Source organism: Montipora foliosa, chromosome 12 (genome assembly GCF_036669935.1).
Source record: "Montipora foliosa isolate CH-2021 chromosome 12, ASM3666993v2, whole genome shotgun sequence".
Lineage (NCBI taxonomy): Eukaryota > Metazoa > Cnidaria > Anthozoa > Scleractinia > Acroporidae > Montipora > Montipora foliosa.
The window spans coordinates 15995028-16021978 of record NC_090880.1 but is presented as its reverse complement, the minus strand read 5'-3'; the positions used below and the strand labels follow the sequence as shown (position 1 = coordinate 16021978).

Below are 26951 nucleotides of genomic sequence, written 5' to 3'. Positions count from 1 at the left end.
CGGATGTCAAATTTAACAATCGGAACGTACTGGATATTTTCTCTCATTCACTGTGCTGACTATTTCATATTGAAATAGCTTCATTTTTTGGGGAGAAACTTTCCATCAGGCGAACACTAGACTTCCGGTATCTTTCGCTGCCGGCGCATCACTTTCGCGATATAACAACGGGATGTTAAACCATAGTTAGTACACTGACTATGGTTAGCACACTATTCACTTTTAATATCAAAAGAGATATATGAGCAGTGTTGTTAAGTTCCACTTACTTCTGTGTGTATGCGGCCGGGATCAAGATAATGAATTGCATGCTAAAAGTAAACTGCGGTAGCCCGTTTGTTTGATTTGAGCTGCAGCGCTGATAGGGAAGCTTATTAAATTAATGAAATGACTTGTAGAACCAGCTAACAGTGGAGTTGTAAGCGGTACTTGGCTTTCGTCTCGTGACAATACTTCCCCCCAAAAAATCTGTCTAGACAAATTTAATTCACAGAGCATCATTACAAGAAAGGGTTTAACGGACGTTTGCCTTATCGAATCGAATCCCAAACATTTTACTTTGCAAGTCTTTCAAATTCAGCTCGTAGACAGCTTAAAGCCATTTCTTGCAATTCGTTTTTCTTTCGTTGGCTTTGTTTTTCGCTTTTGATTGTTACATGGATCGTAACATGCCTTTTTTCATGGCGAACGTGATAACCTTGTGCATGATTAAGCATAGGAGTCCATATCCATGTGAAACATCACGCGTTCTTAAAAAAGAAGCATGATACTTGTAAAACAGGGGAAAAACCCTTAAATTAGCGAGACAAATTAAATCGGTGATGGGAAAATTATTAAATTACGATAGCCTCAGAAGTTGTCAGTGCAGGAGACATCGATTATCTCGATACACACTACTATCATGGTTAACTTTGTCAACAACCCAGATGAAAGGCTTACATGTCCAATTTGCAAGACTGTTTTTAAGGAACCGTGGCAAACTTCTTGCGGACACAGATTCTGCAAATTATGTTTGGAATCACTTTTCAGGTACGTAACCTTGTTCAGTGTCGGCAGTATCAGTCTTCGGCCATTAATACGTAGTCACAAGAAGAAGGATAGTCGTCACTATGTTGTCATTGTTCGGATCTTTGTTAAAATGACGGTGCACTTTCCTTGGTCCCAGCATAATCCATTTTTCCCGGTGGGATGACTATACACGCATTTTCTTTTGATTCCTTCAAAATGGGTTATGTTGCTCAGTCTACCTTAAGACATCGAGACTAAATTTTGCATAAGGCCAGCTCTTTTTGAAAGCTTAATGTGCTGATATTAAATGAGGAGCCACAAATTTTACGCACTTTAGCTCTATTAGAATCATAAGATACTGTTTATCTTCCTGTAGATATTGAAAAAAGGGCACTAATGGCTGAGGAGTAGTTGAATGCTTTTGAATATTGGTCCGAATATTATTCCGTCTTGGATTAAACAAGGTCCGCAAAACTGAGCAAGGGAATAAAATTGAGTGTAAAAGATTGTAAGTGACTTGCTTGGCCAATAAAAATCGTTGTCCCTGAACATCTCGAAGTCAACCTAACCAGTGCTCGATCCCGGCTTCATGATATATCCACTCGAGGTATACTGAGTCATCATGTAGAATGCCAAACAAACCGACGGGGGTAACACTCACCGTTTCAGCGAAAACGAAAAAGACACTATTCAGTTTCGAACCTCCCCTCAATATTGATGATCGATTAGAGTAAAAAAAGTTCCGTTTTTTTCTTCTTTCAGGCAAACAAAACTGCGCTGTCCCGTGGATGGCAACCAGATTTCACAAGAAGAGTCCTTTCATGATAAATGCTGCGAAAGGGAAATACTCGATCTCCAATGCAGTTGCCAGTACAAAGATAGAAACTGCGATTGGAAAGGAGAATTCAGAAATTTGAAGGTAAGTAGTTCCATTTAAACTTCCTCTTTAACTGAATTTCATTTTCTTTTCTTGCATATTGTTGTAAATCAGTTTTAACCCAGGAATCACAGGCCTACAAGACTCGTGACTGCGCTCAGTTTGTTGCGACGTCAGTCACTCACAACTGTCGTCCCTTCAGTGAACTTGACGCAACTTTATCAGGCAATGCGTGCTCACATGCAACCAAGGGACATTTTCACTGTCGACGAATTAAGAGCGAGTTTACGACCCGTTTGCACTGCTAATGCCAGAGACATCTTTTGTTCCCTCCAGTTTCTTCCAATGCGCCAAATGAATTATTTAATAACGTTTAAGCGAACTGAGATCTCTTTTGACGCTCTAAATAGCCCCATACAAAGTCACCAGGTGCATGCCCTCCTAAATATAACTGTGATCATTGGTCATTTAGTTATATGAGGTGAAGAATGGTCATAGTTCTTCTTGTTCTCCAGTTAATTAATAACAGAGATATTTACGGTTACCGGCCTTGAAAAATTAAAACATGCAGTTTTTAATCTTTAATTTGCTGTAATAATTCGGACCTCATTTTCACTGATTTATCAATCAGGCCCATGAAACTTGTTGTCAATATGGTGATGTACAGTGCCTTGCCTGTGGTGAGACAATGGAACGAAGACGTCTCAAAGATCACGCATCAAATTCCTGTATTAACAGGGCCGTGATGTGTACATATTGCGGCGGAAAAGTGCGACAAAAAAAATTGAAGGTATGGGAGATTTAATATTGAGCTAGTTTTAAAGAGTAAAAAAAAGTTGTGGTCGCTTTAATGCAAGTCATATTTCCTCACCGTTATTTAAAAGAAACTGACTCAATTGAACCTTGAACGTTTGAGCCTTTGAGCTCAGTAAACCCCTTCGAGTGGTGTAGCATCCATATGCATGTGAGATAAATCCTCTATCAGATTTATAAGTAAAAATCTCTTTGAATCAAGTCTGTTCTATTTAGTCCTGTTCCGGGACTAGTTGCCATTGCATTGAAGCTACACTGACAAACATCGTTTTCGCTTTGTGTTTTCAATACTACCTAATTATATCTTGATATCATTTCATTTTCATTCATTTTGAGTCGTGAACAGAAAACACAAAAATTTATTGTCTTTTGTCTTTTGTCTTCAGGATCATTTCGATTTTTGCCTAAGGTTTCCCGTAAAATGTCATTTACTCTGCGGAAAGGACACTATACCACGTGATATGTTGGATGAGCACATGACCAAGGAGTGTCCTCACGCGGAAGTATCGTGCCCGTTTTTCATTCACGGCTGTGAATTCAAAGTAAGTGCTTTTTAAGTGACAAGTTGCGAGATTTTTATTTGGTGTTTTAAAATACTTTCAGAAAAAAAAAAAGATGCATTTCTATCAATTTGAAATAAGAGGCTTCTTAAAATCATTACAGTTCGAATGAAGAGGGGAACCTTTCCTGGAAAAGTTATTTTCCCCTCGTTGCAACGTTTTTCTCGCTAACTTGTCTTGCCTGTAATTAAACTGAAATTGCAAATGCTAGTTTATCAAGCTGCGCACTGGTTATGATTATAGCTTCTCGGTTAAAGAAATCGCCACGACATTCAAAAAATAATGATTAGGGTTTGCAGAAAATGAAAACGCTGAGGTGACCATGAACTTTTTAGCCAATCTGAAGGAAAGCTATTTAATTTGAGGGTCATTGTTGAAGAAATTCATGAGGCTAGCAAATGATAAAAAAATGATGTAATACCTTTATTTACATTGCTTCCCCCACCCCCCCCCCCCACCCACCCTGGGCCTTTAGATTGATAGGTGCATCATAATTAGGACAAGAGCAAAGTCTTACTAATTTAAAAGTCAAGCTAAAGAGTAATAAATTCGCTTACTCGAATGCAATTTCACAGCCTGTAAATGTGATTGTTAAAACATTGCCTAAACACTCCCGGCCTCAGACGCTGTCCTGCCTTCCCACCTCCACCCCGACAGTCTGTACGGGAGTGGGTACGCTGACTTCATAAGCAAATTTCTTGCATCGATAGATTTTCCAAAATTTCTTACCCATAGTGCTCCGTTGGCCCGCTTCGCGCCTGAGCTCCGCTACTAAAAATCTTTTTCTTTGATCTATGTTAAGAAAACTAGTAAATCAATTTTAGGGCCAATTTCATCAGTTAGGCTAAGCTATTGGGCAAGTACTGAAAAAGGTCTACTTGCTAGTAGCATACAACGATTTTCATGATTTCTGGCAATTAGCCCGGTTGCCATTTGCCATTCCTTACGCGTCGCTTATCTCGCATTCCATGCACCAGTTGGCATATGGCATACATATTGTACGGGAGAGTGAGACTGGGAGCGCACAAACCAATCTCACTTTAATCAATTCATATGCAGGTTATCCTTTCGACAATTTGATGACATTTCTTCTTACCAACAAGTCCTGTGGCGATGGGGGAGTGGTAACGGAGACAAGTGAAGGATGTCCCTGAAAGTCTGTAGCCACGATCCTGCACTCAGGCGGCCCACGTGTGATGGTCGTTTTCCGCAGACTGGGGTAAATGCGGCACTCGTATCCTGCATGGGCGACAGAGCATCCCTCTTTAGGGCTAGCAATGCTCTTCCCGCATGGGGAAAGGTACTGAAAAGGGATCCTAAACATTGACTACTCCTATGTAACCTGCAAGGTAACCGCGCCATGCTGGTCATCTACCTTTGCGGTCGAAGAAATTCAGAGGAACACACGATTAACTTTGCAACATGGAATGTCCGAACACTTCTGGTCAACGACGCTAGACCGGAACGCTGGACTGCCCTGATAGCGAAGACACTAGACAAGTACAACATAGATATCGCAGCGCTAAGCGAGACTAGACTTTCCGGTGAGTCCACCCTGGAGGAAGTTGGCGCAGGCCTTACCTTTTTTGGGAAGGGTAAGCCACCTGGGGTACCAAGAATCGGTGGTGTTGGATTTGCAATTCGCACCAGGATTGCTCGTAAGCTAGAATCTTTACCAAAGGTCGTCAGCGAAAGACTGCTAAAGCTAAGAATGGGTCTGCTAGAGGGAGGTCATGTTACCATAATCAGCGCGCAACGCATCAAGTATGACCTATATATACTGATGAAGTGAAGGAGACTTTCTACGAGGATTTAGATGGAGTGGTAAGGGAAACTCCTAGTGGTGACAAACTTATCATCTTAGGCAACTTCAATGCCCGGGTGGGAAGTGACATCTGGAAGAACGTGATTGGTAAACATGGAGTTGGAAAGACAAACGCCAATGGTCTTCTCCTTTTGGAGAAATGCAGTCAATATGGGATAGGTATCGCTAACACTGTTTTTCAACAGGCTGACAAATATAACACCGCCTGGATGCATCCCAGATCCAAGCAGTGGTACATTTTGGACTACGTCATTGTTAAGCAGAAGGATCTCAGCGATGTTAATTAAGTTGACTAAATCAATGAGAGGTGCTAACTGTTGATCTGACCACCGGCTGGTTAGAAGTATAATGTCTCTTCGTATTACTGATAAGATTCACGATGAAGAGGGCCACAGCGCAAGCTTAACACGTTCCTACTGAATGATGTTTCCATTCAGAGGAAACTGAGTACCAATATCGGAAATGCAAACCTCCATACAGAAATGGACGATCTAGACATTGAAACAGCTTGGAAGCAGTTTAAAGGCATCACATACTCCACCAGCACAGATGTCTTAGATTTCGTTAAATGTAAGCATCGACTGGTTTGATGAAAACGACAGAGAGATCTCCGATCTACTAGAAAGAATGCACAGTTCTTATAAAGCGTACATAGACAAATCCTCTGCTGCAATAAAGTCACGGTACCTCAATGCGAAACATACTGTACAGAAAAGGCTCCAGCAGATGAAGAACACGTAGCGAGAAAAGAAGCGTGGGAGCCACAGGAAGCGGCTGACAACATAACTCCAGGCAGTTCTACGAAGGCCTTCGGGCCTTTTACGGATCCATGACAAGTGGCAGTTCACCTGTTTTATCATCAGACGGCGAAACACTCCTTACCGACAAGTCGGATATCCTAAACCGTTGGGTAGAACATTTCATCGCCCTCCCGAACCGGCCATCTTCAGTCTCCCAGGAAGCTTTTGATACGATTCCTCAAAGGTAAATACTTGAGAAACTAGATCTGCCTCTGTCCCTAGTCGACGTTACAACGGCTGTTAACAGAACTCTTCAGGGAAGTCTCCTGGTGTTGATGGTATAACTGCGGAGATATTAAAGCACGGTGGAACATGTACGTGCAAGAAGCTCACGCAGCTTTATAAGAGATTCTGGGTATAAGGAGAAGTACCACAGGACTTCAAAGATGCCTCCATTATGCACCTTTGCAGACGCAAGGGAAACCTTACGATATGTGACAATCATCGCGGAATATCTCCTCTTTCCATCACAGGAAAGATCCCAGTACGCATAGTCTTGAACAGAATGGGAGAGGAGGTTGTCGACTCCATATATCCCGAGTCAAAGTGCGGGTTTACAGCTGGTAGAGGAACCGCAGATATGATATTTACCCTGAGGCAGATTCAAGAAAAATGCAGAGATCAGAACCTGGATCTATACATGGTGTTCATCGATCTTAGAAAGGAATTTGACACCGTAAATCGTGGTGGCCTTTGGACAATTCTGCAAAGATTTGTTTCGATTATACGATCTTTCCACGAGGGAATGTTTGCAAGAGTTTTTGAATGTGGGGAGTAATCAGACCCATTTCCTGTCACCAATGGAGCTAAGCAAGGCTGTGTGCTTGCACCAACCCTCTTCTCCATCCTGTTCTTCTACATGCTACTGGATGCCCTCAAGGACATGGATAAGGGCGTGTACATACAGTTTCGAACAGAGGAAGGCCAATTCAACGGGTAGAGAATGGGTAGAAAACTATCACTTTACATTACCCTCTAATAGTTAAGTCTATCCAACCTTAGACTCCTACAGTCCCGTACGAAGACCCTGCGCATGCTTATCCGTGATCTTCTTTATGCGGATATTGCGCCCTGGTTGCTCATGCCCTTGAAGACATAATATAAATAAAAACGCATTCGCTCGTGCAGCAGAAAGGTTCCGATTGACTATCAGTATAAAAAAAGACGGAAGTCATGTACCAACCTGCCCCAAGGCAATTCCACTCTGACCGAGTTGTCACCGTCAATAATACACCTCTCAAGTCTGTTGACAAATTCTGCTACCTCAGGAGCATTCTGTCAAACTCATCAACCATTGATGACGAGATAGCACAACGCATAGCTAAAGCGAGTTCCTTTGGAAGGCCAAGGCAAAGACTGTGGGACATAAACGATGTCAAACTATGCACCCAAGTTTAGCGTGTTCAAGGCAGAGGTCCTCACCACCCCTCTCGATGGATGTGAAACTTGGACAATCTATTATCGACACGTTAAACTCCTCGAACAGTTTCAGCAACGTTGTCTGCGCTCCATACGCGGTATCAAGTGGCAGCATAGGGTATCTAACCTTGAAGTACTACATCGATGTGACACCCCCAACTCCGTTGGGATGGTATCCTTGCAAGAATGGAAGACCATAGGATTCCTAAAGCACTCCTCTTTGGCCAGCTAGAGAATGTGAAGAGAACAGTAGGAAGACCAGGGCTCAGATAAAAAGACACCCTTAAATACAATCTCAAGGAATGTGGGATTTGTCCTAATGCCTGGGAAGTGACTGCTCAAGAGCGCACAAGGTGGCGTGGTGTTTACAGTAAAGGAGTGAATACATTTGAGGAGAAAAGAACTGCCAATCTCAAAGACCGTAAGACCAAACGGAAGGCCAAATCCTCTTGCGTGGCAACAACTGGCCCGCTCGTTTGTGCAAAGTGCAACCGAGTCTGCCTCTCAAGGATTGGGCTCATCTCACACGAAAGAAGTCATCGATGCGAGATTCCATATTTGCCATTAACGGAACTTGATTAAGCTGTCTTTAAACTATCAAACAGATCTTGAGTCGTCGTATTTTACAGATGAGCACTGCTTGTGCCAGTATGAATGAGGTCTCGAATGGTACTCTTAAGCCTAGCTAATTTTTCTCGGGCCTTTCGAGTTTGCTCTTGGGTGATACAGAGTTAATAAGTGTGTTGATTTCCTATGAGTAAGCGCTTCTTTGTAGGTCAAAATTTTTGCAAATTATACATTCTCTGTGATGTGAGATCAAACATGTTTCTTCCGGATTAATAACACCGCAGATATAATAGAGATTCTAGGAAAAGCTTTCAAGTATTCGAGACCCACAGTACAAAGAAAGAGGCCTCCCTGTCAATGCAAAATAAACACTGACTTTTTCCCTCCCTCGTCCACACAGCTTATCGAAAGCCAGGGTACATCAGCTTTTTGTTATCTTTATGATAATGTTAAGTGGTATCTGATGTTATGTATTTTTCGGTTAACAGGGTAAAAAAGAATCTGTTGATGAGCACCTGAAAGCCAGTATAAAGATTCACGTTGAAAAGATGAATCAAACAAGTATTGAAAACCGGAGAAAGTATGCACAAATTGAAGAAACGATGGACCACTTGCAGAAAGAGAAGAATAACTTGGAGCAACAACTTCTAAATCAAACCGAGGAGCTTGCGGCGGCAAAAATCAATATCCAAATTCAGCAAACGAAAATATCCTTGATAGAGAGGTCAACCAATGGGCAAATAAGTGACCTGAAGAAACTACGTCGTGATTTAGACGTTGCTGCCGCGGATGAAGGAAACGGAACCGTTTTTTCTTCGCAGATTGACGAAATTTTGAAGATTGTAAGGGAACATGAAACAATGGTTGACAATTTGCAAAGCGAGCTAGCGTTCGTCAAGGAAATCACACTGTCGTCGAAAGACAACGGGAAGAGACCACGTTCTTTGTCAGATTATCACACCACCTGTGAACGACGCATGGAAAGAAATGAGAACCAGTTAGCTTTGCATGAAATTCAACTTTCAGAACAAAATCTTCAGATTCAGATGCTGGAGGCAACGTCATATACTGGAGTTTATCTTTGGAAGATTGACCAGTACAGTCGAAGATTCCAAGAAGCTGTTTCTGGCAAGACGATTTCCATTTACAGCCCTCCGTTCTACGTTGGACGGTTTGGGTACAAAGTGTGTGCCCGTCTTTACCCCAATGGGGATGGGATGGGCAAAGGAACTCACGTGTCTGTCTTCTTTGTCATCATGCGCGGCGAATACGATGCCTTATTACCCTGGCCTTTCCTCCAAAAGGTTCATTTTAGAATTATTGACCAGGACAAGATCAGAGACGCCAGCGATACTTTTCGTCCAGATCCTAACAGCTCAAGTTTTAAGAAACCAACGTCTGACATGAATGTTGCCTCAGGATGTCCGACACTTCTCTCTCACCAAGAACGCCGACAGGGTGGATTTGTCAGGGACGATACCATGTTTGTTAAAGTTAATGTTGACATGAGGGACCTTCAAGGCGACTTATGGACGAGCTAGAGAACAGAACAGGGCACCATATAATTTTGAAGTAGCTTAGTGCATAGGTGACTTAGAGGTGAATCTTGGCGAATGCAAACTATGTGAATGCAAATGATGTCATATACTACAGTCAGGGGAACCCAACGATAATCTTCGTGAAAAATTGTTCGGGAGAGTCAAACTGTTCTGAGAATTTCGGTTCTACGTTGCCAAACAGCTATAGATTACCTTACTAAGACATCTCCTAAGAGATTCCCAACAAGGAAAAAGTAGCCCCTTTCGTTTTCGGAAAGGACATTTTTGCAATTTCTGGCACTTAAAAAGGTCACCTAGCAGCTTCGGATGAGCAAATGGTTCGCTGGGAAGCCTTTAGAGGGTAACATCCAGCTAGCAATTTTTCAAATGAGAAAATCATTCCCTAAAATTTGTTGAAACCTCAACTTTCAAGATATCCGAACGTGCAGGTAAAATTACTCTAGATGGTAAAAACATCTCTTTAAACAGTCTTTATACATTACAAGGAGCCTAGAAATGCCTCTGAAAAGATTTTGGCTTAATTTGCTCATTGGGTGCCCTTGTAAAGTAATAGCAGGAATTAAATTTGACAAGAGGCTTTTGAAGACAACATCCCAATTCCATTTAGCGATACGCTCATCACCATGAGGTCCTCATGAGGCATATTTTATCTGCTTTGACTTTCAATGTTATTATTCGATACCTCTATGAGGTTATTAACAGGCAATTCTTGGATTAAGATATATATGTAGTTTCTATTTATGAGACAGATTCTAGTAGCTCTTTTAAGACTGAGCAGGTGGTATTTAAAAGGGAAAAAATAACGTAATTTTTTTGATGGTAAAGAAACTTTTTAACGACAACCATCCAAAAATACTTGGAAATCAGGAAGAAATTTAATTGGTTAATTTAATCAAGTTAAGTGTGATAAATATGACAGAAAGTAAGTGACATCAAGGTAAAACTACGCTAGACGTGTTCTCCAGTGGTAGAAGTATTTAAGAACTCGGTGTTTAATATGCTATTGTCTTTGTGGATATAATAGCGAGAGGATATTTAAAATATCATTTAGCAGTTTAGTATTCATTCTTCATAGAGTTCTCTATCCTACTTTCAATAAAAATATTTAACAAATAGATTCCGTGTTGCCGTGCGTCTGTTCAGCCTGAGTAATGAGTAATAGATCGCAGATAAAAAAAAATTTAAAAAGGTAAAGTCAGCTTACGGGCCGGAGCTTATCCCCGGTTTCTGTAGCATGAAGCGACTAGGAGTATTTCTACACCCCCCTGGATGGGATGCTCGTCCATCGCAGGGTTACCCCCCAGCATTTCGCTGGTACCCATTTATACACCTGGGTGGAGAGAGGCACCGAGGGAGTAAAGTGTCTTGCCCAAGAACACAACGCAATGTCCCCGGCGAGGTCCCGAACCCGGACCATTCGCTCCTAAGTCGACCACACTATATAAGCATGAGCAAAATCTCGTAAGGCCAAAAAAGTGGCCCACGAGACTATGGCTGAGTGTGCCAATGATGTTCCAAAAAACAAACCCATCAAAATGCGTGCCTTATGGTGCTCCTTAAAAAATACAATAATAAAATACAAAAGAACGAAGCAAGTTCTGAGCTACTCAAAGCTTGTTTAAATAAATATAGAAAGATAGATGCTGTAATTTTTAGTGAGATATTGTCTTTGGGGTATTATACTAGGGTAAGGAGTGTCTCTTGTAGAGGCTGCTTAAGTACGAAGACGCACAATAAAAGGCGTGGTTTCTGTGTTGCTGTTTGTTGCTCGCCATTTTTGATTATCAGTCGTGATTAAAGACGGTACCTACTATTGTTATTGCGCCTACGTTCTGCGCATGTCGAGATACTCGGGTTTCCAATAAGTGGTGCTTCCTAATACGGGGATATTCTTGCGGATATTTTTGCGGATAACTATGCGGAGAAAGCACAACCTGCAATCATAGACAAAACCGTTATGCAGGTTAGCACTTTTGACGTCTTCATTGCTTAATGCCTCTCTCCCCTTCCCCCTGATTCAATGTTGTACAAAACTGAAAGATGTTACTGGAAAGTTGTTGTGCTACCGTCCAACATTGAATAGCAGGCAAGGGAGCTATATAAGAGAAGGTGAAGCTATTTCTTTTGCGCTTTAACAAAAGCGGGTTGAAATACAGCTCTGGTGCGGATAGTTTACAAAACCTTCCAACTACGTTTGTCTATGATTGTAGCTCTTAGTATCCTAAAAGAACATTGAGGGTAACCATGCATTTTTCAGAGATAGATAAGCTTCAATTTGGTAAAGAATGCCATACATTACTTTGTTTAAAGCTTTTTTTAAATATTGTTGATTAATTATGTTTGAAAAATACTAGGTTAGCCTCAACTTTCTTTTTGGATTTAAATAACACTTGTTAAGATCTGCTTTTCCAGCATATTCATAAACCAAAGATACCTTTAAATTACTAGGCACCGTCCTTAAATGATTTCCGAAAAAGAAAGGAGGTCTGAAGCCACTCCTTTTACTCGATTTTATAGTTTTGGTTTTTGAGTTGATGAGTTAGCCTGGTGTCCATCTCAATTACCTTTCCAAATAGTTGTCGCCTTCTGTTTACACGATACAAAGACGTACTCTCGATTGTCTTAACTCGCGATAAAGGGAAGGGCGAAAGAGAGATACGCTTGAATGAAGCTTTGCTCGACATTTATTGGGAAGTCAAAAAGTGAATCAGAATGTTCACGCACTGGGTGCATCAAAATCTTAAATCTTTGAATTAGTTATGGCTCCTCTTTCAGTATTTTAATGTTTTTGCTTTGACTTGCTTTGATAGGTTGACTAATCGAAGCCAGAACGTGGTATGGCGGTTGATAGTTTGAATAAGGTGAGATTCGCAGAATTACAAAAAGCGCCGTAATTAAGTCGATTGATTACGAACCGTATTATATTAATTAATCATGCAATCCGTTTATTATGATCGTCACCACATTTCTTGTTTGCTGATCCATGCAGTTTTTAGTGTACAAAGATGTATCCCATCGTTGCTATACCTTTATCTCGTAACATGTATCCACAAGTGTTGTGATTGTGCTCTCCAGCAGTACCAAAACCGATTCTTGAGTTACAACCATCGCAATTGTCGGCGTCATTACTAATGATACCAATTCTTGCCCTAGCTCGGTCATTTTTGGTGCTCCGAGCGTTGAATCCTTCCTTGTTGCAGTGGTCTTGCAGATCTGCTTGCGACCCAATCAGTGAGATCCACTTGTCGCGCCCTAGACTGCTATCCTTGTATTGCCCGTCAGCAATCAGTGAATATAGGGAAGAGGCCCCTATGTTCACGACTATGAAGTTTATCCTATCTGTCACACCATTCTTCATAGCAAGGCAGATCTTGGTGAAGGATGTGTTCCAGTAAGTAGGTAGCTTGGTTTCTTCTTTGTCGAACCCAGTCTCTCCTGCTGAGAGGCTGAAGCTTTCGTTGTTTTGCCAGAAAGGGGAATCGTACAGGAAGGTTTGCTATAAAACAGAGATTCCACTTAGAGCGTGGTCTTCTCCAAACAACACGAATGGGAATATATAAAAACCATTGAGAACGAGTAGAATCATTAAACACGTCAGCGATAAATAGTTTATATAAGTATATATCAAACAAAGCTGAAAAAACCAACATGGAAGAAGAAAGAACCTTGCACTACTGAGAGTCTAGAGGACGAAAAATGTTCATTTGCGACGTGTTTGTGACATCTAACATTTTAAAAACAGTCGATATTTCGATTCGATTTTTTATATGGAGCTATCATTGTAATACAGCCCAGGCTCTGCGACAAAATAGGCCTTGAATGTTTGCTACTCTTCTTTTAGAAAGGAAAACTTAACCTTTTGTTATTTTTTTCGTATATACCTTTGTGCCATCAGTCTTCATGACCAGCGTCCAACCTCCGTCTTCGCATGCGTTATTGTCAGATGTTGTTGTCATGTGACAGTAGATATTGACAGTCTGACCTCCCACTTCTATTGGATATGCTTTGTTCTCTTTTGATCTGGGAAGAGTATAGTATGAACAGTATGCTTGCTTGTCAGATATGTCCAGAATGCACGGAACAACAAAAACGGCAAAATTTTGCCAAGATGAGGAAAAAAAGGTATAGGTAAGCAAAAGTGGAGAAAGTTGCTTTTTTGTCAAAGTCGCCACACAATTTGGTTAGAATCTAATGCAAATATAATGGGCCGGAGGGCAAGATCTAGAGGGGTTAATTGGAAAGCAGCAAAATTGGTGGAAATTGCATTTTCTTCAACACGGCAGACGATTTTGAAGGGAATTGACATAAGGGGCAAGAATGCTTTCTTGGAAGAAACCTTATTTTGATAGAAGTAAAGCTACAATAATATGGTAGAAGCAGAAAACATAATGTTGTGACAATCACTGTGAATTATCAACCCGGAAATTCAGTTTATTCCAGTGGTGACATTTTAGAAACAATTTCAAAAGTGTTGTCTTAGAAAGCAAAAGACCTTGTCACTTTTTGTGTTTGCTTGCTCATTACTAAATACTAACAGCGTCTATTGTGAGTCTTTTCCGGCTATTTTGAAGGCTACTGTTGTTGGGTCAAAAAGAGTGATTGTCTGATTTATGACTACCTATCTGGTCAATGGCCTGGATGCCTTAACTCCCCTAATTTAGAGAACGGTTTTGCGAGGATCATTCTCATTCATGATCACCAAGGGCTGGACAAAGATGGAGAACAGAGGAATAGAATAGAATTTTGCACTTCATTAGGTCCATTCATAAGAAGTGCGCAAAAAAGAAGAGTTTAAAAAAAGTGGGCCAAATAGTAGAAATTATGGATAAGAGACATCTCAGAAGAAAAGCTTTTGCGAGGTTTTTCGCTCATAATTAAAGTTATTTGTTTTTGAGCGAGGTGTTACTATGGATGGGTAGAAATTGTAATTAATTCCCATGCTGGCCTGAGTTGGTAAGAGACTAGACCTAAAAAGGCTATAGGTTACAATGAACAGCTAGACTGTGTTAAGTTACATGCCATTTAAAAAGTTGTGGTTGCAGACGGAGTTTTCCACTTGAGGTTCACTTCAAACAATTATTCAGTAAAAAAGCTATGTTTCCATACATTAGGAAGGAGGGAGGGGTCACTATCAGTGACGTGCACGTTTTCCAGAAGAAGATAACTTTCGATACAATCCTTTAAACTCCCAAACATTTTCATAAGGTTATTTGTTCTGTGAAAGGATTATCACGCTTTCATATTTATAGGTAACGTGGATGGAAATGGAAAACGAGAAACATGCCCCCAACATAATGCGGGATGAATTTGATGGAGGCGAACGGAATCGGAGATCAGTGCTTTCCTTCAAAAAATAGAAAACATGCAAGCTTGGAGTAATAACTGTGCCGAACTGGACAGTGAAATCAACAGTTGAAAGAGTGAAAAAGCGACGAAGAGCAATGGTATTTCACAGCATGAAGGATAGGTAATGAATGAGAATTTTTATATCTAGCCTGGGAGCAAGCTCTCCATTGGGGTCTCGCACGAGATTTTCGGGCGCGAGCGGTGGATTATGTGCGGATGCTGAAGTGAGCCGCGTGAGGCTTGGGGCCCTGCGAGAGGTATGGGGCGGGGGCCAAAAACCTTTCTCGGCTCGCTCCGCAAGACGCATGCGATACATCGCTCGCGCCCAAAAATCTCGGGCGAGACCCCATTGGAGAGCTTCCTCGCAGGCTAAGTTCTCGAGAAAGAAGTTTTCCAGCAGCTTTACCGTTATCTAAGGGACAAATCTATTCCCACTAAATTTCAGTCAGGTTTTCGACCACTTCACTAGATTGTCTCGGCGCTAATTCAAATTTGCGATAATTGGTTTGAGAATATGGATAAGGGAAAATTAACAGGAGTACTTTTTCTTGACATCCAAAAAGCCTTCGACTCCGTTGAGCATTCCATTGTACTAGACTAAGAGAAAATCACTTTTATGAAGTCTGTGAGAGATAACTGATGTGGTTTAAGACTTATCTTACCGCTGAAGGAAAACAACAATGTCACGTAAATGGATGGTTATCTGCACCAAGAAACATACTGTGTGGAGTTCCTCAAGGCTCTATCCCTGGCCCTTTGCTATTCCTTATCTATATTAATGATTTCAGCCTAACTGCTCAGAATTTACTACAACCTGTTTATATGCTGACGATATTCAAATCTTTGCCACTGGTTTTGATGTAAAAGTACTTGCCAATAATATATATTCTGATTTAGAATATCTTAGTGACTGGCTCACTGTTCAAAGGCTTCAATTCTGTCCACTTAAAACTGAGCTAATGCTTATTGGCTCAACATATAATTTGAAATATAAGTCTGTGGATTTATCTATTGTTATTTATCTCCATTGACTATAATGTGGTTTCATATGTTCCCTTTAATAAATGTCTGGAGTCCTTTTAGATGAAAAGCTGATTTTCCAGACTCATATTGAGCATGTTTGTTAAAAAGGCATGCGCTAGTGTAGCAGCTTAAGAAGAATTACATCTTTCGTCTCTTCAAAACCGAGTTGGAGGGGGGGGGGGCTGTCTGTTGATGTGTTGAATAATTTGAAATGGTAAACCCTTGAATCTAGATGCTTTCATATGAAGGCTTCACTTATGTACAAAATCCTCAAAGATCAATCTTCTCCCCACCTGAGAGACTCCTTTATAAAGATCAATGAAATTAACATTAATTATATCTCAGGAATCTTGACACTTCCAATGCCAAAGACAAATTTCTTTAAAAGCAGCCTGGTGCAAGGCTCTGGAATAATCTTAACCATGAGGCAAAAGCTGCACAATCACTTTCGCTGGATCACTCTGACTCCCTGTGTTATTATCACTTTACCAATTTTTTTATTTTTATTTTTGTGATTTGTTTTAAGAAGTCAAGTGGAGCGTAAATAAGGTCTTACTACACATTAAAATGTGTAGTAAGACCTTATCTACGACTAGACTTGGCACATTAGACAAAATCGTCAGCATGGCTGGGTTGTAAGTGTTGGGGTAATAGATTTAGCGATTTGAAAAGAATTCGCCAAACTAGTCAGAGTGGCCAAAGTCTCCAGATTCGCCAAAATCATCAGGATCGCCAACAAGGCAGGCTAGTTTGCGTTGAGGAAATTTACGTAGGCTTGGCGATCTGAACAGTATTCGCCAAAATTGTCAACATTGCCATATATTTGTACTAACATTGACACGTTGTTGGCGAAATTTTGTTATGCCATTTTTTGTTGTTGAGTGCATTTCTAGACATAACTGTGGTTGCATGTGGGTACTTAACTTTGGTTGTGTTAATTGGACATTATATTTCTGTTTTTACTTATTGTGTACAGTTTGGAGTACTTCCCAAACCTTATGCAATCAGTTAACTCCTCTCGTGTAGTCGTTTGTGGTGCGTTTATGCGTTTATGGTGTTAATACTCACATTTTTTTGTCATAAATTTCCTTGCACGAGGAGGCTTCATCCCATTCAACATAAAGAGAAAGAAAATAAGTAACATATCATTGTGTTGCTATAAACTTATATAAATTAAGATGCAAGATGTAGAGTATGCGCATATACCTTTACTAGTGTATACCCAACAGAATAGTCGCGTGTCTGATTAGTCAATGACGAATGCATAAAAAGATTACAGAGTGCAATGCGGAAGTTACCATGGAAGCATAGAAATTGAGCAACTTTGTGGTGTATATGTTGCCAAATCCGGTCTCAGGTTAAATCCGTTTTACCTAAGTTAAATTGGTGATCCTCATTTTAATGCATTCTACCTAGTTTAAAGCAGCTATCAATCCCCTAAAAAGGACTGAAAGCACGTATACCTTCCCTCAAGCTTTGTCTTACGCATCTCATCACATTTTCTCTATGTTTTCGTAATTATCAGAACTGGTCTTTGGTCTACTCCGACGAAGCATATCCGAAAATAAATTATCGTAGCATCTGAAGGAAAATCATGGGAATTTAATAGGTGCCAAATCTCCCTCTATCAGTACAATGCCAGTGAACGAGATTAAGCACTCTTGCAGCGATAAATTAATAAGGCCAAGGGCATTTCCTATAGGCTTCTTACAACGTGACGCGAAAAATACTACGTAAACGATTCACGTATCCAACTCGCATTCTGATATCCCCGTCACCATTTGTTCGCAATGGCTTATACACACATCCCATATTGTGCTTTTGTTGAAAGCTCTCCACGTTTTGTCTGCAGCTGCTGCTGCTGTGTTGGATGAGATCGATGTGCGGGTCCATTTTCTGTTAGCATAAAGGCCGATCCGCGCCGAAAACATGCGTAAAAAAGCCAAAAAATATTAGCCACGATAAAATTGGGGGAACGCGAGAACTTGCGAGAGACGTCATGAATTATCTGCGCCAGCTTTTATCGCCAGCTGTGGCCGGAAAAAAATTAACGTCCTCTGATTAGCCAATTATGGGGAAAGGTGCTTGAGGACGGAGTGATTTTGTTAGGTATATAATAAACAAAAACTCCTTTGAACTTGCTCGTGCATTTCGGGACTTATGGTCACTCATGATGTTTTTAAATTTCTCAAATTGTACTCGCCTACGGCCCGTGCAATTTTGAAAACTTTCCAAACATCACTCGTGCACATAAGTCACGAGATGCACTCTCGTTCTTACGATTTCCTATACAAATGATATTAAAGAGAATTGTAATGTATCGACATTTATTCTTCCGACAAAAAGGGAAAAAACAAACGTTTTGAGAAAGTAAATTTCATTCACCTTGTTCACAGGTCTTTCCATCCCAGTAGTATGGAGGTCTACAGGTGCATATGAAGGATCCAATGGTATTATCACAAACTTCATTAGCATTGCACGTCGTATCAGAATCACACTCGTCAATATCTTGAAGAAGAGATTTCAGAAATCAACGTGACGTTAGGTTTTTTTGAAATCTCCTCTGAAGTTGTTGGCTACAACTCCTGTGGTGTATAAGTTCTCTACTCTGAGCACTTGCACTTGAAAAAGATTTTACCTCATAAAAGCATCGCGCACGCTTATAATTGATTTAAGGACGCTCGCACTAATTGTTTATGCGCTACGTCACTGCGCAGGTAACGCGACTGTAATATGTCACGCATTGCTTCAAACATTTTTTAAAACCTTTGCAAAAACCGTGGACGACAACTCTGGCACAGCGTTGGAACAGAGAAGGTGGTGATCAGTCAAAATTGATTAAAAAATATTTATGAAAGTCAAGTAGACTACTGCACGACTGATATTCGCGTTGATTTATCAGTCGTGTAGTAGTCTACTTTTCAAGCATTAGTAAAAATAACATTGCGACAAAAACGTCGGGTAAAAAAATCCAGGCCGGCAAAAGAATGGCACATTTATTTCCAAGTCATCATGAAACGTTAAAGAGAAGTGAGCGGGAGGGTGGAAAAGCTCTGGAAAAGGAAGCTGATCGAGTAGTGGCTGAAAGTTTGGAAAACTCGAGGACAAACCGTTTGTTTGTTTGTTTGTTATTTATTTGTTTGAGCAGGTTGAAGTATTGGCAGCTATTCAGCTGACGTGGACCTGCCCTACCCACCCACCCATATACTCACAGAGGACAGCCACAACACCGGGACCTTCATCCCCTACTCTTCTCGAATAGAGTGTGGGTTCTTTAACGTCCCATAGGAAACTAATGAACATGGAAGATATTTGTGAGACGGGGCTTACGGTTTTTAGTCCTTATCCGAGAAGACTTGAAAGTCTAACCATTTGCGGATGTTATTACAAAGGCAGCACTTTCTCCTCAGTTATTTAAAGACCACGAGTGTTGGTTGGGCCGGAGTCGAACTCACGACCTCCCGCATGGCAGCCCGATGCTCAACCAACTGAGCCACCGGTGCGCGGTTGCGTAATTTTAATGGGGCTTTTTTTTTAATGTTTCTATTACCCTGCGAAAACATGTTCAAATGAATGCATGTTTTTAAAGTTCTTTTCCTTTACTTTCATGAAAATTGAGCAGAAATGTACTTTCTTCCTCGTCTACTTGGATAGTGTGGACCTACGAAGTCAGAAAAACCACACTCCAGAAGATGAGCATGACGGCAATGGAGAAATATGATACAAAACACTAACCAAATAAAGATGACACCTGCTTGAAACTTCGTTGCTTTGCTCGAGAAAGTTTCTTTTTTTTTTCACATAAAACCTTTCATCCCTTCATCGATCGACCTGTCTTGGATTCCAGTCCTTCCTCGACAGGTCACGCAAAACTCTAGCTTCGCAGTGTCACCGCTGTGCAGCAACAACACGGGGAGCGTAAGTTACCGGTTTTAAGCTGAAGCCAAGTGGGCGTATGGTTTGGCGCCAGGGGTCACTCCCGACAGTGGGAGAGGTTATTTAACCTCATTGGATAGCTACCGCCCGCCTTAAGCTGTGCAGTCCTCAGTCAGTAAGGTGCTGTCCCGCCTCTGGCCACCTGCCTCACTGAGTTAGGATACCACCGAAAAGTGGTCAGTAACTCTTGCACCTAACAACTACAAAGAGAGAAAGAAACCTAAGAAACCAACTTTTAGACTTGGTTGCTGGAATGTGCGCACTATGACACCTGAACTATCCAATGACATCTTAACAATTTCTGACATTAGAAAGACTGCTGTTATTAACAATGAGCTCCTGCGTCTCCAGATTGACGTTGCTGGACTCCAGGAGACCCGACTTGCAGAGTCCGGATGCCTGAAGGAATCTGACTATACCTTCTTCTGGCATGGCAAGAAGGAAGAGGAAGTCCGCGAGTATGGTGTTGGTTTTGAGGTGAGAAATTCGCTACTCTACAAGGTTCTGCTTGATAACACTGGTACTAGTACAGCCCCTGATGATATCAAGGGTAGCCTCTACAACCAGCTTGAATCCACTATCCAAGGCTACAACAAGCAAGAACCTTTGATCATATTGGGTGACTTCAACGCACGAGTAGGTAGTGACAATGAAGCATGGCCAAATTGTCTTGGTCATTTTGGTGTGGGTTAGAACTATGCTCTTATCATGAATTATGCATTACCAACACATTTTTCAGCACAAAGCCACACCACAGAGTGTCCTGGAGACATCGACGCTCAAACAGTGGCACCAGTTAGATCTCATTCTTGCTAGACGGGCCTTCTTGACAAATGTTCTTGTGACCAGACCCTACCACAGTGCTGACGGCGACACTGATCACTCCATCGTGTGCAGTAAGATAAGGCTTCAACCAAGGAAGTTTCATCATGCCAAACATGAGCGGAAGCCAAAGATTGATGTCACCAAGACCCGACATCCAGATCAATCAACCAACTTTGAGGCACTGTTCTCTTCCACTTTTATAGGGGACTATGCAGCACCCTCAACTGAGCAGTGGGATAATCTCAAGACCACTATGTACTCTACTGCACTCTAAGCCTTTGGTAGGAAGAAGCGAGGCCAAAGGAATGACTGGTATGACTCCAACTCTGATAGACTCGACCCACTCATTGCGTCTAAGCGAAAGGCACTGCAAGCATACAAGGACAAGCCATCTCCAGCGTCACTTGAAGCTCTAAGGTCTGCACGAAGCAATGTACAATGTGAAGTCAGGCTCTGTATAAACGAGTACTGATCTGACCTGTGCAGTAACATCCAGTAAGCTGCAGATGCAGATGCAGATGCAACATCAATAGTATGTTTGAAGGTATAAAGAAGGCCGCTGGTCCCAAAATCAGCAAGACCACCCCTATCAAATCAAAGGCAGAAACAATCATCACAGACAAAACCAAACAACTTGAAAGATGGGTGGAGCACTACTCCGAACTGTATTCAAGAGAAAACATCGTTCAACAGTCCGTCCTTGACGCCATCGACCCTCTCCCGCAGATGCCCTTACTGGATGAACCACCACTATTAGAAGAGCTCCCCAACGCTATTGACAAGCTGCCATCAGGGAAAGCTGCCGGGAAGGATGGTATCCCAGCTGAAGTCTTAAGGAGTGGCAAGTCAAGTTTGCTGGTGTCCCTGCACAAGCTCTTAACACAATGCTGGAAAGAAGGCTCAGTACCTCAAGATATGAAGGATGCCAACATCGTCACGCTGTTCAAGAACAAGGGGGACAGACACAACTGCAACAACTATCGTTGGTCATTGTTGGCAGGCTGTTCGCCTGCATTGGAAACACTCGCAGAAACACTCGCAGAAAGGAAATAACCTGAATCCCAGTGTGGATTTCGCTCAAAGAGGTCAACTGTAGACATGATTTTCTCTGTCCGCCAACTACAGGAGAAGTGTAGAGAACAGAACCAGCCTCTCTATCTGTCTTTCGTAGACCTGACCAAGGCTTTCGACCTCGTAAGCAGAGACGGTCCGTTTAGTATGCTCCCTCTGATGGGATGTCCACCAAAGCTCCTCAGCATAGTGAAATCCTTTCATGTCGGTATGAGAGGCTCTGTACAGTTTGATGGTGATATCTCCAGCGACTTTGAAGTGAAGAGTGGTGTAAAGCAAGGTTGCGTGTTAGCTCCCATCCTCTTCGGTATTTTCTTCTCTCTGCTCTTGAAACATGCCTTCAAGTCTTCAACTGATGGCGTCTACCTCCACTCCAGATCTGACGGTCATCTCTTTAACATCTCGAGATTACGTGCCAAGTCAAAGACGAGGACAGTCAACATCAGAGACCTACTGTATGCTGACGATGCAGCTCTCGTCTCCCACTCAGAAGACGAACTTCAAAGGCTACTTGACAGGTTCTCCAACTCCTGTGATCAGTTTGTCCTTACAATCAGCCTTAAGAAGACCCAGGTTATGGGACAGACTACACCAGCCCAGCTTCTTCTGAAAATTAATGGGGAAAACTTATAAGTTGTCCATCAGTTCCGGTATCGAGGCTCTACATTGACTGACACCTTATCTCTGGATGTGGAAATCAGTAAGCGCATAGGCTTGGCTTTCACAACTCTGTCCAAACTCGCCAAGAGAGTTTGGGAAAACAAACACCTGAAAATACCCACTAAAGTCAATGTCTACAAGGACTGTGTCATCAGCACTTTATTGTATGGCAGTGAATCTTGGACAACATATTCCACTCAAGAACGGAAGCTCCAAGCTTTCCACCTAAGATGTCTTCGTAGAGTTCTTGGAATTACTTGGCAAGACAAGGTGCCAAACAATGAGGTCCTCTCCAGAGCAGCGACTCCATTGATGTATACACTTCTACGTCAACGCCGTCTACGCTGGCTGGGTCATACCCACAGGATGGCTGATGGCCGCATTCCAAAAGACCTGCTTTACGGTGAGCTCGCAACAGGGTCAAGAAGGAGAGGTCGGCCTCAACTTCGCTTTAAGGATGTCTGTAAGCGTGAAATGAAGGCCTGCAACATCAACACGAAGTCATGGGAAGCTTTTGCGGACAACAGAACTATTTGGAAACAAATTGTTTCACAAGGTCTGGAAAGTGGGGAGAAGGCAGTTCGTACTGCAAATGATGGAGCCAGAGCAAAAAGAACAGCCAGACAGCAAGCTTGTACTACCTCACAGCAGCCCTCGGTCCTTGTTTGTCAGTTTTGCAGCAGAAGCTGCTCTTCCAGAATTGCTCTGACAAAGGGCTAACGCTCGAAACGTCAGCTTTTAGAATCTCTGTACGGTGGCCAATTTACATTATCAACTCCGTTGATGAAACCAAATTTTTGTATACTACTTCCCCACCGACGCAGCACCACAGTTTCTTTAGAAACTACCCCTTCCTTCTTCCAGAATTGGTCTCTTTAGCCATTCAAGACAATGCTCCTCATCCAAATCACAGTGTGCTACTCCATAGTCTTATCGACTGAAGGATGCCAACAACAACAAGATATGAAAATGAAAAAAAAAAAAAAAATCACACTGTAAGAAGGTATATATATTTTTAATTTTCTCCCTCGTGCCATTGAATTCCGGAAGTGGTGGGAGCTTGTTCTAGAGAACCAGTGTTTTGAAATTTTTTCAAAGTAACAAAAAGCAAAATGACTGTGAAGTTTGGCGTCTTAAATCCTCTCCGTTCTTGAGATTCAGAGGGAATTGTGACACCCGAAAATGGCCCGTAAACTTTCGGGACTTTCGACAAACGGGCCCCAGAGCCGACTTTCTCACCATATGGAGAGCGCCATTCATTGGTAAAGTACTATGACATATCTTGTGTTTTACGCTGGTTAGCGCCAGTGAAGCTCTTTGCAGTACTAACCAATGGCCAGTTAACGCTAACCTTGCTATCGTGCAACTTAGCTCAGGGTAGCTATCAACACCAACCCGAGTTAAGAGGCTCTCAATGTGGGGTCCCCTTTGACGGTTGACGGTCATAAATTAGCCATTTTGACTGTTGACAGATACATTTTTAGGTCATTTGACGGTTGACGGTTAATTTTTTGGAATGACGTTGATAAAACGAAATTAAAGGGCAAATTTGGCTGCAATTTTTAATAAAACGATATAATTTTGCCCATATTTGAATAACCCAATTAGTGCTATAATTTGTGCAACAACAATGAGATTTTTGGTCTTCTATTATGTGTCTAATTACTTTCGTTACCGCTGGGCGTGCCAATCGCCTGCTCCACCTATGTATATGGGACACAAGAAACATTCCGTAAACTGATAACCCTCCGATACCTACTCACTTCCTCAAAGATTTGTTCAGCCTTATCTTGCAAGAAAATTATTTCTTGTTTAACGGGAAAAAACACTTTCAAACGCACGAGACCGCAGTATCCTTTGACAACATTTTCATGACTGCGGTTGAAAAGATATCATCAAACTAAGTCTATACAATCCACAGTGACTTCTTTAGAAAAGATACATCGACGACATATTTTCTCTTTGGAGCATAACCAAAGGATAAATAAACAATTTCACAGAGCTAGCAAATAGCTATTATCCGACTATAAAATTAATGACTGAGATTCCGATCTTTTATACCTGTCACGGTATACAAACAAGGACACTCTATTCTTGGTGTGAGCACGCACTTAAAACCGACAGAAACTCTCCAGTTCACGCACTTTACCTCCAGTCACCCTTTGGGGGTCAGGGAAAGCGTCATCAAAGGCTAAGCCCTAGCGTCTCTCAGAACTAAGACTTCACTGAAAACTAAAATTTGCAGAAAACAACGCACATTTCTAACAAAGAATACGCCACAGTGGTTATCCAGATAACCTTGTGAACATGCCCTTATCTGAAGTCAGTTTAAGCTGCTGTTGCAAGTTGAATCTTTCAGCTGAAATTTAATAAAATGTGCAACGGTGCTGGGAAACAGGTTTAAGGAGGCGTTGCACCGTGTCGGCTTCGTGAAACTTGCATGTGTGATATACTAAAACGATCATGCATTTATAAAAATCATAACTTGACCCTATTTAAGGAAGCTAAAACCAGTTTTAACACTATCGCTAAACTGTACTATTTGGAAGGATTGAATCTATCCAACTGTTTAACTTAACGGCAATGTTATGATATCATATGAAACACCAATAAATGCTCAACAAGACGCACTCATTGATGTGACATAATAGGTTACCATGGCAAAAAAAGAAACATCCAGAAACCCCCTATATTTTGTGTTTAAGCTCTAATATCTAAAAAACAAACTGGGTGACCCCCATATTTTTATTGGTGGAGAGTGATAAGCACACTAAGATAAATCTTTCTACAAAGTGTAAAAAAAAAGAAAAAATTCTGGAGCAGATTCATAGCAATCTTCACATTTTTTAAGGTTGCTCTAAATCCCCTTCAGATATTTTTTTAAAAACTTTGCAGAGACTTTCATCTTAGCCTGCATCACGTTTCAGCAATAAGAAATGCGGGTAATTATCCGAGTTCGTTTTTTGAGATATAAGCTGTTAAACACGAAATATAGGGCGTTTTTAGATAGTTATCTACACATGCGCATATTTTTATTATTTTTTTTTTTTTACAAAAGTCAGTTATAAGAAGGGTGGGGAGGGTACGTTACAAAACTGATGCTACAATACCTGTCTCACAGAAAGGTCCCGTGAATCCAGCACTGCACAAACACCGATATCCTTTGTCCGTAAAGCCAACTTGACAAGTTGACTGTCCCTTGCAAGATTTGCCCAAACATACATTCTTGGAAAGAGGACAAAAAATAAAACGCTGCTGGTAAACCTGTAAAGTTCTAACGTACCGGATGTTTTCCCCAATAAATAAAATCTGGATATATGGCAAACATGGCGTACCAAAGATTCATATCATTTAGTGCACAGTTGTGAGATTAATTAAAAAATCCCCTGATCGTTGTCACAAAGTAACTTTAATCGCGTTTTACTCAAAAATGTTATGTTGATTTGCTCAGTTACTATTGACAAAGAAACCGAGAAAAGCAACCGGTCTTCAAATGCATTGGCTGGCAGTGTACACTGCATTGATCCGCACTAAAAAGACTTTTCTTTCAATGTTGAGATACCTTAAGAAGCAGTCCCTTTTTTCCCACAATAAATTGTACACTTTCTTGATGGGTTATGAATACAGTCCGGAAATCCCCGGTGTGGCAATTTGACGCCCGATGCCACTGACTCCAGGAGTTCGATCGAAAACACTGCCTCAGTAAATTTCTGTTTGGGAGTTTCGAACCGTTAATATAATTTTCCGATACTTCGTTACCAAAAAGCTAAACATTTCTAAACTTAAAGACCACCTTAAAGATTCGCAATGGGAAAATTAATGTGTAGCTCACTTTAACATATGAGATGTCGTTTTCAAATATTTAGCTCTCTTAAAAGTCAGTCTGTACATTATTTTCTTTCAGCAAAACAATGATTAGTTGGTAACTATGAGACACTAATTCCTTAAGATTTTTTAATTTCTAAATTTTCAGGCCCTTTAATTTTTACCGACAAAGAAATGAAATCCAAACAGATTAAATTCTCCTAGCTGATTGAAAAAAAGGTTGGGTAGATCATAATTTCTGAAACCTAACTCCTTTACCTTTATTCCACGATATCGATACTCTGAATTTTCCTCCAAGTTCTCTATTTCTCCTTCGAAAGTTGAATTATTCAGCTCACATTTGTATTTTCCATCAGTACTCGCCGTTTTCAGATTGTAACTGACGCAGTCGGGATCCATGAAGCAAAGCACGTCACAGAAATCATCATACATTACGTCTTCTGTGCGAATCAGGTGGTTTCGTAACCGTTTTCCGTCTGCTGAATGTGCTGGCTCGAACTCTATTTGGCGACACCCATCTGACATAAAACTGGGTGTTAGCAATCATAAATGAGACAAAAAGTGTGATTTTTTTCCACCTTTTCATAAGCACGAAACTCTACCAAATCTCCAGAATGATTAGTGAGGGATTATGTGACAGAAAAGGAATGCAAGACGACAAAATCTCAGTTTGTAAGATTACCTTTACGCGTTTTGGATTCTTCTCGAATACAACCTTGAACCAATTTTAAAGATATAAGATTTTATTCTTTCCTCATACCAGGCTCAGGTTTGCCGTCAAGACCAAGCATGACAGCGCAAAAATTGTGATATATGAAACCACCTGCTTGACGATAT

At 41.2% G+C, this 26951-nt stretch overlaps 2 protein-coding genes across 2 annotated transcripts; one reads left to right on the top strand and one right to left on the bottom strand.

Annotated features, from left to right (window-relative positions):
• Positions 1 to 308: 308 nt before the first annotated feature.
• LOC137978829 (TNF receptor-associated factor 3-like) lies at positions 309 to 12203 on the top strand. The gene is made up of 5 exons (XM_068825923.1): positions 309 to 1029; positions 1771 to 1927; positions 2517 to 2675; positions 3085 to 3240; positions 8358 to 12203. The coding sequence occupies exons 1-5, from the start codon at positions 902 to 904 to the stop codon at positions 9408 to 9410; spliced, it is 1653 nt and encodes a 550-aa protein (XP_068682024.1). The 5' UTR covers positions 309 to 901; the 3' UTR covers positions 9411 to 12203.
• Positions 12204 to 12254: 51 nt separating this feature from the next.
• LOC137978831 (uncharacterized skeletal organic matrix protein 5-like) lies at positions 12255 to 26607 on the bottom strand. Its single transcript, XM_068825926.1, has 6 exons — positions 26373 to 26607; positions 25400 to 25514; positions 18183 to 18305; positions 16866 to 16899; positions 13310 to 13448; positions 12255 to 12924 (listed from the first exon to the last, which is right to left on the bottom strand). The coding sequence occupies exons 1-6, from the start codon at positions 26544 to 26546 to the stop codon at positions 12421 to 12423; spliced, it is 1089 nt and encodes a 362-aa protein (XP_068682027.1). The 5' UTR covers positions 26547 to 26607; the 3' UTR covers positions 12255 to 12420.
• Between the last annotated feature and the right edge of the window lie 344 nt (positions 26608 to 26951).

Bases quoted from the DNA above. Each gene is read 5' to 3' on its own strand.
- LOC137978829 (XM_068825923.1), top strand. From the start codon at position 902: ATGGTTAACTTTGTCAACAACCCAGATGAAAGGCTTACATGTCCAATT. The intron at 1,030-1,770 runs GTACGTAACCTT...TTCTTCTTTCAG, and splicing joins TGTTTGGAATCACTTTTCAG to GCAAACAAAACTGCGCTGTC. The intron at 1,928-2,516 runs GTAAGTAGTTCC...TTTATCAATCAG, and splicing joins GAGAATTCAGAAATTTGAAG to GCCCATGAAACTTGTTGTCA.
- LOC137978831 (XM_068825926.1), bottom strand. From the start codon at position 26,546: ATGTATGATGATTTCTGTGACGTGCTTTGCTTCATGGATCCCGACTGC. The intron at 25,515-26,372 runs GTAAAGGAGTTA...CCTCTTTCCAAG, and splicing joins ATCGATATCGTGGAATAAAG to AATGTATGTTTGGGCAAATC. The intron at 12,925-13,309 runs GTATATACGAAA...TCTGTTTTATAG, and splicing joins TGAAGACTGATGGCACAAAG to CAAACCTTCCTGTACGATTC.